Here is a 12343-nt window from a genome sequence, read left to right on the forward strand (position 1 = left end):
CTTCCCTACTTTTGTTTGTGGAAATATTGTCAGTTGTAGTCTGTCCCGATAGACAGTTCGATGTGTATATTCTGTTTAAGGTGGCTGATGCCTTGAAACTTGTGGAAAACAGGGCTTACTCAGTTCTTTGTTTGTAGACGTGTATCCTGAACTAATGTTAGTATATGACATCAGAAAGAAGTAGTGCAACCGCTTAGACATGGTCGCTTTCTTAATTTTTTTTTTTTTCTTTTTGCCCCTAAATTCTGTAAGTAGTTGAGACTGGCCTTGAACTTTTGACCCTCCTCCCTCTACCTCTGCCACCACACCCAGTTTCTTTGCCTTTTTTTCTTTAAAGATGGGGTCTCAACCCCAGCGGTGGTGGCTGACCCACGCAGGCCTTTAATCGCAGCAGTCCCAGGGAGGCAGAGGCAGGTGGATCTCTTGAGTTCGAGGCCAGAATGGTCTATAGAGTGAATTCCAGGAGAGGCTCCAAAGCTACACAGGGAACCCCGTCTCAACCCCCCCCCCACACACACACAGAGTGTCATTGTGTATCTCTGACTGGTCTGGGACTCGAGATCCCAGCCTTCCCCTGCCTCCCAAAGGTGAGCTCCCTTACCCTGGCTTGATGACATTTTGTATAAACTGCATGAAGAGCTTCGTGGCTGGGATTCGTGGTTCTCCACTTCATTTGTAGCACTCCTAAGGCAAGTGGCAGGCAGATCTCTGAGTTCCAGGCCAGCCAGAACTACATAGTGAGACCCTGTCTCAGAAAAGAGAGAAAGAAACTAATTGAAAATACCATTTCTTTGGTTTTCATATCTTTTAGCACCTGTGACCGATCTCCAGTTTTAGAGATAGATGGATAGGTTGACTGACTGGCTTAGAGACTATAGGTCTGGAATTAGTCTAGGTAGGGCCTTTTCTCCTGCCTGTCTCCTGAATGTTAGTGACTACCAAGGTGAGCAATCACACTTAGTAAGATTGGTATTTTAGTCTGCAGACTAAGCACCATTCAACTTGAGTGGGGTTCTGATAATTGTTAGTGCTTCAGTGGGTTTCTTCTTCTTTTTCTTTTCTTTTTATTTATTTCTTTGGAGACAGGGTTTCTTTGTGTTATTGTTATCTTTGGCTGCCCTGGAACTCACAGAGATCTGCCTGCCTCTGCCTTCCTGAGTGCTGTGCTACCACTGCCTGACTGAACCATATATATTTTTAAAGATTTATTTTTATGTATGTGAGTGTTTTGTCTGCATGTATGTATGTGTGTGCACTATATGTATTCCTGGCACTCTGAAGACACCATGTCCTGCCACATCTCTGGGACTGCAGTTGTAAGATGGTTGTAAGTGTGGGAATTGAACCTGGGTTCTCTTCAAGAGCAGCAAGTAAGTGCTCTCCAAACATTCCTCCAAAATTTGTGTATTTGTTATTTATTTTGAAGCTTGAGGACAATTTTATTAGGGATCCTTTTTGTTTGTTTGTTTTGTTTTTCGAGACAGGGTTTCTCTGTAGACCAGTCCTGGGTTTAAAGGTGCATGCCACCACCTCCCTGCCAGAATTTTTATTTTTAAAATAATTACACATCTGTGAAATTTATTGCCTTGATTTTAGTTTTTTTTTTTTTTAACTTTATTTTTTTATTTTTTGGTTTTTCAAGACAGGGTTTCTCTGTAGCTTTGGAGCCCATCCTGGAAACTAGCTCTTGTAGCCCAGGCTGGCCTTGAACTCAGAGAGATCCTCCTGCCTCTGCCACCTGAGTGCTGGGATTAAAGGCGTAGGTCACCACCACTTGCCCACCCCCCTTTTGGTTAATGGTAAATAACTGGCTTCCCTCTATTTTAGTAAAAAGGTGAGGTTAATAGGGAATTGGTGTAGTAGTTCATTGAGGTGAGGGTGTTTCTTTAAGTCATTCAGGAACTTTCATTACCTGAAAGCCAGCATTGCTTCAGGAGGCTTTGGGTTTCATGTACAGCACCAAAGGCAGTAAAACTGTATAGAATCCTGGCTTTCAGAGTATGGGTGACCAGGAAAGAAAGAAACTTGCTCATGAACCTGATGATCATAGTTTGAGCTCCAAGCCCCTTATGGTGAGAGGAGAGAACTGACATTTATAGTCTCTGATCTCTCTTTGTGTTTCTGTGTTTGATAATTTAAGAAACAAAACTTTGAAAATAAGGAAATTCTGCTGGTCAGAATAACACGCAGAAGTCAGTGCATCTCTAGAGTTCAAGACCTTCTTGGGCTATACAGTGAGTTCTAGATCAATTCAGACTATATTATGGCAGAGGACTTGAGTCTCAGCACCCATGTTTGGTAGCTCACAGTTACCTATAATCCAAGATAGGTATTTTGAAAATACCTTGACTTCACAGTTGAAGTCAAAAGGTATGTTACTTTAGTTACAAATGGGTACTGGGATCTGAACTCTGGTCCTCATGATTGCACAGCAAGCTCTCTTAACGTCCAGCCCCCAGGTTATATGGTTGTTACTGGTGTTTGTTTGTTTTGAGACCATGTCTTTGTAGCCCTGGCTTGCCTAAAACTTCTGTGTAGACAAGGCTGGCCTCAAACTCAGAGATATGTGTATATGCCTCTGCCTCCTGGGTGCTGGGATTAAAGGCATAAACCACTATGCTCAGCTCTGTTTTTATTTATTTATTTATTTATTTTTGGTTTTTCGAGACAGTTTCTCTGTGGCTTTGGAGTCTTTCCTGGAACTAGCTCTTGTAGACCAGGCTGGCCTTGAACTCACAGAGATCCGTTTGCCTCCGCCTCCCGAGTGCTGGGATTAAAGGCGTGCGCCACCACCGCCCGGCTAATTTGAAAAATTCTTAGTCATTAGGTTTGTATTTGAGTGTGGTAGCTCTTGGGGGATGAAAGGATTACATAGTGAGTTTCAGGACAGCTTAGTCCCAGTAGCTGGGACTCTGGCTTTATACCACTGAGTCCTACTCTTGTGATAGTTTTTAGAAAATGGGTAAAGCTGGAGAAATGGCTCAGTGGTTAAGAGCACTTGCTGCTCTCCAGAGGACTGACTGTCAACCCAAATTTGGTTCCCAGTACCCATATTGGGCAAACTACGTGTAACTCTAGTTCTAGGGGATCCAATACCCTGTTCTGGCCTCTGTAGGCACCTGTGCATGAGTATATGTACACACACAGGGTTGGGGGGAAATGAATTAATTTTAAAAAATGGTTACTATAACAATTGGCTGTCAACTTAGTTTAATAATGAGAACTGGAAGGGATAAGCCATTAGTTAGAAAAGCTCAAAGTTTTTGGTTTTTCGAGACAGGGTTTCTCTGCAGCTTTAGAGCCTGTCCTGGAGCTAGCTCTTGTAGACCAGGCTGGTCTCGAACTCACAGAGATCTGTCTGCCTCTGCCTCCCGAGTGCTGGGATTAAAGGCGTGGGATTACCACTGCCCGGCCCAAAGTTTTTCTAAGAAATGAGAAGATATTCCCACTGGTAATGCATACTTATTTACAATACATACTAAAATAGCCATCACTCTGAGGGACAGGAGAGGAAGGAGCCTCTGGGGTGAGTCAAAGATCTCTAACTGCCAGCTTTGTTGTTCATTCTCTTTCCCTATTGGTGAAACGTTAATTGCATAGATGGAGCATGATCTTAATAGACCCTTTGTATCAAGTAAATTCTCAAGAGAAAACAAGTTGTTTACACTGGGATTTTGTAGGGGAAAAGTTTTAAATGAATGACCCCTCAGCTTGATGTTGATTTCTGCCCCCCAACAGCACCACAGATTTTTTTTTTCTTCTTTATTTTTAGTTTATCAAGACAGGTTTCTCTGTGTAGCCCTGACTGTCCAGGAACTCTTCTGCAAACCAGGCTGGCCTCAAAGTCAGAGATCTGCCTGTTTGCCTCCCGAGTGCTGGGGTTAAAGGTGTGTGCCGCCTCCACCACTGCCTTACATTGAAGACCTTTTTGACTTATCTTGATAATACAGGTCTTGTCTCCTATATTTCTTCAGTGTAGCACTGGCTAGATTAGCCAATAAAAGAACATAGCAGTTTACTTTGTATTGTATAAGAAGATATCTGATCACTTATTACTTAAATAGAAGTAAATCACAATAAAATCTCTTGAAATCTGAGGAAGTTTCTGAATATGCCCTCTGGCCGTCCTAAAGCAAAGCATAGTTTAAGATATACTAGGTGCCAGGAGCTGCAATTAAGAACTTACTGCTCTTGCGTAGGACCTGGGTTCAGTTCCCAGCACCCACATAGCAACTCATAACCATCTGTAACTCCAGTTTCAGGGGATCTGATGTTTTCTTCTGACATCTGAGGGCATCAGACATGCTTCTGATGCACAAACATACAGGCAAAACAAACTTAAAAAATGCACTATGTGCCAAACACTTTGTATGCAGGTTAAATTTTTAAATTTAAATTGAACTGACTGTTTATTATTTTCTATTCCTTTTGGGTGGAGCAAGAAATGGTTATTCTCAGCTTTCTATGTTTGTTTTGATTTTAATTTATTTATTTTATTTTTTTTGTTTTTGAAGCTTTGGAACTAGCTCTTGTAGACCTGGTTGACCTCAAACTCAGCAGAGATCCTTCTGCCTCTGCCTCCTGAGTACTGGGATTAAAGACGTGCACCACTGCCTGTGGGTTTTTTTTTTTTTTTTTTTTTTTTTTTTTTTTTTTTTTTTTTTTTTTTTTTTTGTGGAGACACAGTTTCTCTGTGTAGCTTTGGCTATCCTGGTATGCTCTATTGACCAGGCTTACCTTGAACTCAGAGATCCGCCTGACTTTGCCTCATGAGTACTGGGATTAAGAGTGTGTGCCACCACCAACCAGCTGCTTTCTACCTGTAATTGGGACAGGGAACTTACCAGTTTTGTTTTCTGTATTTTCAAACTTAAAGGCATGCATAGGGCAAAAAGTGTTCATTGAGTCTTGATAGAATGATGGGAAGAATGCTTAGATATATTTGTTGTTTGTTTGTTTTAATACAGGGTTTCTCTGTATAATAGCCCTAGCTGCCCTGGAACTAGCTCTTGTAGACTAGCCTGGCCTCAAACTCAGAGAGATTCTTCCAAGTGCTGGGATTAAAGGTGTGCAGCACCACCACCCAGAAGATGTATTTTATTTTAAATTACCCATCTGTGTCTATGTGTAGGTCTGTGCACCTGAATACAGGTGTCCTTGGGGGTCAGGGTCACTTGATCCCCTGTAGCTGTAAAGTTTGAGTTGTCCAGTGTGTATGCTGGGAACTGAACCCTGGTCCTCTGCAAGAGCAGTATGTTTTATTAATGATTGAGCTTTAGCTCCAGCCTTTAATTTAGGTTTTGTTTATCTGTTTGTTTTAGAGACAGTCTTACTGTATATAGCCTTGGCTGACTTGGAACTGGATATATAGACCAGTTGAACTCACAAAGATCTGCCTGCCTCTGCTTCCTGAGTGCTGGGTCGAAAGGCGCATATCACCACTCTCAGCACAGTGCTTAGTGTGGTTTTTGATTTTTGAGTCGCTCTGTAGCCCAGGCTGATCTCAGACTTGCCCAACCCTCCTGCCCTGATCTTGGAAATGTTGAGATAACAAACAGTACTTGGGCCTTCATTCCTGGCATTATACCATGCCTTGCTATACTACCTTTATTTTTGGTAGTACTAGGCATTGAGCCTATGCATACCAGACAAGAACTCTTTTTTTTAAGATTTATTTATGTATTATGTGTACAGTATTCTCAGTATTCTGTCTGCATGTATGCCTGCAGGCCAGAAGAGGGCACCAGATCTCATTACAGATGGTTGTGAGCCACCATGTGGTTGCTGGGAATTGAACTCAGGACCTTTGGAAGAGCGGGCAGTGCTCTTAACCACTGAGCCATCTGTCCAGCCCTCCATCTTGGTTTTTCAAGACAGTGTTTCTCTGTGTAGCCCTGGCTGTCCTGGAACTCACTTTGTAGATAAGGCTGACCTCAAAATTGGAGATCCGCCTGCCTTTGCCTTCTCCCTCCTTTCTTTCTTTCTTTCTTTCTTTTTTTTTTTTTTTTTTTTTTTTTTTTGGTTAGGGAGTTTAGCATGAATTTTCTGACACCAGTTTATTTGATGTTCTAGTTACCATATGAAGAAATACCAAGACTAGAAAAGGAAGAGCAGACTGACATGGAATTGAACCACTGTGAATAATAACTTGGTTCAATGGCAATATTGTGACAGACTTGTTATTTCTTTTTAAATAATTTATTTAATTTTATCTGCTGTACTTTGGTGTGAGGGTGTCAGATCCCCTGAATGGAGTTACAGACAGTGGTGAGCTGCTATGTGGGTGCTGGGATTTGAACCTGGGTCCTCTGGGTGCTCTTCCATCTCTCCAGCCCAACTTGTTATTTTATTATTATTATTATTATTATTAATCAGTGTTCTGCATTCATGTATGCCTACAGGCCAGAAGAGGGCACCAGATCTCATTGTAGATGGTTATGAGCCACCATATGGTTGCTGGGAACTGAACTCAGGATCTCTGAAAGAGCAGCCAGTGCTCTTAACCGCTGAGCCATCTCTCCAGCCCAACTTGTTATTTCTTAAGTGCTGTATTTTAACTTTTTTTTTAAATTGTTGACTCTGTATGGATATAATATTTTTCCTTTCATTTTTTTGTTTATTTGCTTGAGAAAGTACATCCATACAGTACAGGTAAAATAAGCTTAAAGTTTAGAAGAAAGAAATTGTCAGACTGGCCTCGAACCCAGAATCCTATTGCTTTTAGCCTCATAGGAGCTAACCTGAGCATTCTGCCACCATGCCTTGTGCTAGATTATTTTAAATATTTATATATGTGTCCATTGGTTATTTGAAAGCAAATCTTAACCAATTTTCATAAATAGCTATTATACCTTTAATCCCAGTATTCAGAAGGCATAAGCGGGGGGAGATCTTGTAATTTCAGGCCAGCAAGGGCCACATAGTAAGACCCTATCTTAAAATCTCAAAAACAAGCAAAAAAAAGTATTTTAAAACTTAGTTTCTGAGTAATTTTGTTTTTTTTTTTTCTATTTATTTATTAGGTATACAATATTCTGTTTGTGTGTATGCCTGCAGGCCAGAAGAGGGCACCAGACCCCTTTACAGATGGTTGTGAGGCACCATGTGGTTTCTGGGAATTGAACTCAGGACCTTTGAAAGAGCAGGCAATGCGCTTAACCTCTGAGCCATCTCTCCAGCCCCGTAATTTTGTTTTTATAACATATGCAGATTTTAAAACTAAGTTGTTTCAGAAGTAAAATTACCAGAAGGATGATTCCTATCCTTTAGGAAAGTGTTTGATGCAGGTGTGAATATTTTCTATAAATTGAAAGATCTTTTAACAAAAATTTTTTGCTGATTTTAGTATAAAATAGCATATGAAAGCCGGCGGTGGTGGCGCACTCCTTTAATCCCAGCATTCGGGAGGCAGAGGCAGGTGGATCTCTGTGAGTTTGAGGCCAGCCTGGTCTACAAGAGCTAGTTCCAAGACAGGCTCCAAAAGCTACAGAGAAACCCTGTCTCGAAAAACCAAAAAGAACAAAACAAAACAAAAGACCAAAATAGCATATGAGGCATTTAATAGCAGAAGTGTCAAAGAGAGGTCTGTAACTTGCTTCTTGATTATATGTGGGGTTCAGAGTCTTTGAAAGTGTTCCCTAGAGGGATCATCACAGCTGTTCTTAATGTTGTTTCCCCTCTCCCCTCTTCCTTTTACTCTGGAGAGTTCAGTCTCGGGAGAAATGAAGAAAATAGTAAACATGTTTAAAATTCACCTGAGCTGTGCTTTCCTGAGACAAATAGCACAAATAGGGAGTGCTGTTTTAACTTTATAACTGGTGGTTTTTCTTCCCCCTTTCTTTCCATTCCCTCCCTTCGTTTTTTGAGATAGGGTCTCACTTTTTTGTTTTTCGAGACAGGGTTTCTCTGCAGCTTTTAGAGCCTGTCCTGGAGCTAGCTCTTGTAGACCAGGCTGGTCTTGAACTCACAGAGATCCGCCTGCCTCTGCCTCCCGAGTGCTGGGATTAAAGGCGTGCTCACGTTTTTTTAAGACATGTCCTGAACAGGCCAGGTGGTGTGACCTTTATTTGACTTTGGATCCTCTTGTCTGTCTCCTCCGTGTTGGGATGGCAAGCATACAGTATCATACATTTTATTTGGTTTTGAGATTGATCCCAGGACCTTGTATGGGTTAGGCAGCCACTCTACAGACGGAACAATATATAGTCTCAGCCATATCTCAATTATCTAGCTAGCATGACAAGAATGTCTGTGTACTGCCTTTAGTGTGGTCATTGAAAGTTCTCTCCTCTCTTCCCTTTTTTGATATGCCAGATCATATGATTTGATTTTGTTGATACTAAATATCTCAGGGAGGGGTTGGAGAAATGGTTCAGTGATTAAGAGCACTATTGTTCTTACAAAAGATTCCAGTTTGATTCCTTGAACCCACTTGGTGCCTCTTCACAAACATCCCTAACTCCACCTCCTGAGTTTCAAGGCACCTGACACACTTTGCTGAGCTATTGGTTACCAGGAATGCACCTAGTACACATATAGATGTGTGCAAAATGCTCAAGTGCTAAGAATATACTGGAGGTCAGATGAATGCTCACTGGGAAAAGTGTTTGCTATGCAGGCCTAACAACCCAAGATTGCTTCCCAGACACAATATGCAAGTTATTTTTGATGCTTTTAATTGACACATTGCTTTTTTCTTTTTCTTTTTTTTGGCAGGTAGAGGAGACCAGACTGGCCGCGAACTCACAGAGATCTGCCTGCCCTCTGCCTCCCGAGTGCTGGAATTAAAGGTGTGTGCCACCACCGCCCAGCCAGGGTTTCATTTTGTAGCCCTGGCTGACCTCATATTCATAGATATCTGTCTCTATTTCCTGAGTGTAGTGATAAAAGGCTGTACTGCCACACTTGACTTTGAGACTACTTACTCAGTATGACTCCTAAAAAATATGAAGACTAGCCTGGTGGTGGTGGTGGTGCACATCATTAATCCCACCACTGAGGAGGCAGAAGCAGATGGATCTCTGAGTTTGAGACCAGCCTGGTCTATAGAACTAGTTATAGGACATCCAGGGCTACACAAAGAAACCCTGTCTCCTCAAAGACCCCTCCACCCCCAAGAAAAATGGAGACCAGAAAGTCAGTCTGGGGAGATAGCTGAGTCAGTAAAATGCTTGCCATGGAAGTATGAGGCCTTGAGTTCTGATTGCTAACTGACATCCACATAGAAATCTAGTCTTGGGCGAGAGAGATAGCTCAGTAACTGAGAGCTTATACTATGGTAGGTCCTCATCTGAGTTCAGTTTCTAGCACCTTCAATGGGCAACTCACAGCAGTCTACTGTAACTCTAACTCTGGGGGATTTGACATCTTATTCTGGCCTAGACAGACAGAGAGGGTACACATGGTTGTGACCCTGAATGTGGTAGGAGCTGAACTAAGGTCCTCTGTTAGAGCAGTAGGGTTATCCATCTCTTTAGCCCCAAATAATATAAAAATAGAAAATAGGAGAGAGTAAGGTTGTTTTGGTTTTTGAGTTGGGGTTTTGCTATGAAGCTCTGACTGGCCTGTAACTATATAAACCACCCTATCCTTGCCTCTCCCCCCAAGTGCTAGGATTATTGGTGTTCATGAACATTCCTGGCTGTGAATTGGTTTTTAAAATAATTTTGTTGTGCCCTCCCCCCGGTGCTTAAGAGAGTTGTGATTTGTAACTCATGTGCTTGTTTGAATGTACCCTCTTAACACTAGGTGTGGAACGGCAACCCTCTCTTCCAAGATGTCAAAAACAAACAAATCCAAGTCTGGGTCTCGCTCTTCTCGCTCAAGATCTGCATCCAGATCTCGGTCTCGATCGTTTTCCAAGTCTCGGTCCAGAAGCCGATCTGTCTCCCGTTCGAGGAAGCGCAGGCTGAGGTAGGGGCACGGTTTTATATGTTGAGATGATGACTGAGCTGTTTTGGGCATTGAAGGACTTTAGTCACTTCTGTTCCTGTCAATGGCAGTTAGGATGGGTTTTCATTGTCAGGCTGTTTGCTTAATTCCTGTCCTTTGACAGTGCACTTTAGAAGAAAGCATTTTGTTTGTGTCTAAACTCCTTGCTTGAAATCATATAGCTGGTTATCTTTACTAACTTGATTTTGAAGGCTTAAACCAAACTCATATATCAGCAATGAAAAGACAGGAACTTACCAGAGATCATGGAAATATATTAATGTGCTGGTCAGTAAGTCACATTTATTTAACAAAACATCTTAAAACTAAAAGCTTTAAGTTTTAAGTCAGTGTTATAAACACCAGCAGTTTTCTTTTGCTAAATGTGAAAGTGATTGTTCTTTAATTTATCGTGAAAACCTTTAGTTTTCAAATCGTCAATAAACATCTCCATTTCAGTTGTTCTCTTGGTTTAAGGCAGGTTTCTCATTCATTGAAAGCATGGTGGCTTTGTAGCATGTAATCCATGCTGGCATTGAACTTGAGATCCTTGTATCTCATCTTCTTGACTCCTGGGATTAAATTTTCTTCTAAGGATGGATTTAAAAAACTTACAATGCTTATAATTTTCTTCATGTGAGTAGGGGGAAACACAGGTGTAAATACTGAAAGGGATCTTTGTGCAGTTTGTTTTTCTTTCAAATTGAGCTAGCAAGATACTGCTGTATCATTTTATCTTCTTAAGAAGTCTAATAAGTATCTGGAATCTTTTTCTTGAAAATTTATTATGACCTTAAAACTTATTTAGATAAAGTCAATAAAGTTTTGTTATTGATGGCTTCTGTAGCTCTATAGCACTTAAACATTAAATATATAATTGGCTAAAGAAAAAATAATTCAAAGTTAAATCTCAATGACTCTGAAAAGTCAGCCTCAAAATAGGCAAAAGGGGACATGCAAAGACTGAAAGGGAAACTATTGATTTTATGTTTATACCTTAAGAGGTTAATGTAAAGGCCATGGGATGGAACAGAGACACTCTTCCTGAGCCCTGCTTTGCACCCAATCTTGATTTAGGTGATTTAAATTTCATTTTCAGCTCATTTTGTTCTGAAAGATGCCATTTTAAAATTTAATTCAGCAAATGGAAGCTTAATAATTGGTTCAAAGCCAAGCATGACTCAACAGCCAATGATAAACAACAAAATTGAACTGACACAGACCAAATCGAAACATGCCAACCATCTCTGGAACAGCGGGAATTCTGGGCAGATCTTGTCATCTGTGCTGCAGATTTGGCATGGTGGTTGACTTGAGAAATGAAGGAGCAGTGTCGTAAACAGGCAATTTGTTGAGTAAGTCTAGAGCCAGTTTAAGTGCTATCTTGTTACCTAGGATTCCAGAAGGTTTTTGGGTTTTTTTTGTTTTTTGTTTTTTGTTTTTTTGGTTTTTCGAGACAGGGTTTTTCTGTGGCTTTGGAGCCTGTCCTGGAACTAGCTCTTGTAGACCAGGCTGGTCTCGAACTCACAGAGATCCGCCTGCCTCTGCCTCCCGAGTGCTGGGATTAAAGGCGTGCGCCACCACCGCCCGGCTTGTTTTTGTTTTTTGCCCCTAGAAAACATGCTTTTTAAGAAACAGATAAATTGCCAGGTGGTGGTGGCACACACTTTTAATCCCAGCACTCGGGAGGCAGAGGCAGGTGGATCTCTGTGAGTTCGAGGCCAGCCTGGTCTATAAGAGCTAGTTCCAGGACAGGCTCCAAAGCCACAGAGAAACCCTGTCCCAGAAAACCAAAAAAAAAAAAAAAAAAAAAAAAAGTTTGCCACTGTATGCTCAGTTTTTTATTTCTGGCTTATCTGTGTCATGGTCTTGCTTTTGTTTTCCCTCTCCTACAAGGAAAGTATCTATCCTGAGAGTTTGAGGAGCCATGCCTTTAAATTAACTAACTGCTGAGTTCTACAGAATTGGAGAAAATTCATTTTTTCCCTTTATTGCACAGACTGTATCCTTTTCAGTGACTTTTTAAATAACTTCTTTTGCAGTCTGCAGAGCCTCGTGTTTCTGCATCTTACAGTGGCTGCAGGTTTGGATGCAGGGGGCCCACAAGGTCCTCCCTTATTCTAGTAATTGGTAAGAGAAACAGCAGTAGGCCTAAATGTGGGACCATGAATCACACCCTTCTTAGTGCTGGTAATGGATCAGCTCCTCCAGCAGAACCCTTCAGTGTGGTTCTGTTATGTTTTCATAGCCTACATCTGCCTTTCCTTTCTTAATGTTTTACTGGTTCTGAATGAAAAATGTAGAAGGTAAGTTTTTATTCTTGACTTCAAATTTTGCTTAAATAGCAACCATTAAGCAGAAATTAGATGCATCTTTGCTAGTTATTCTTTGTGGTATAGGTAAATTTAAGAAC

The 12343-nt window shown here is 41.2% G+C and overlaps 1 protein-coding gene across 4 annotated transcripts in view; it reads left to right on the forward strand.

Annotated features, from left to right (window-relative positions):
- Nucleotides 1-12343, forward strand: part of Thrap3 (thyroid hormone receptor associated protein 3) — a 33658-nt gene that overhangs the window by 1168 nt on the left and 20147 nt on the right. For 3 of the 4 annotated variants that reach the window (XM_038332944.1, XM_038332947.1, XM_038332946.1), the window contains exon 2: nt 9748-9912. In XM_038332944.1, coding sequence (XP_038188872.1) covers nt 9776-9912 — 137 coding nt within the window. In that variant the 5' untranslated portion in view covers nt 9748-9775. Of the gene's footprint in view, nt 1-8715; nt 8790-9747; nt 9913-12343 lie in introns of all 4 variants that reach the window. The other variant, XM_038332945.1, reaches the window with a different exon arrangement.

Source organism: Arvicola amphibius, chromosome 6, assembly GCF_903992535.2.
Source record: "Arvicola amphibius chromosome 6, mArvAmp1.2, whole genome shotgun sequence".
Lineage (NCBI taxonomy): Eukaryota > Metazoa > Chordata > Mammalia > Rodentia > Cricetidae > Arvicola > Arvicola amphibius.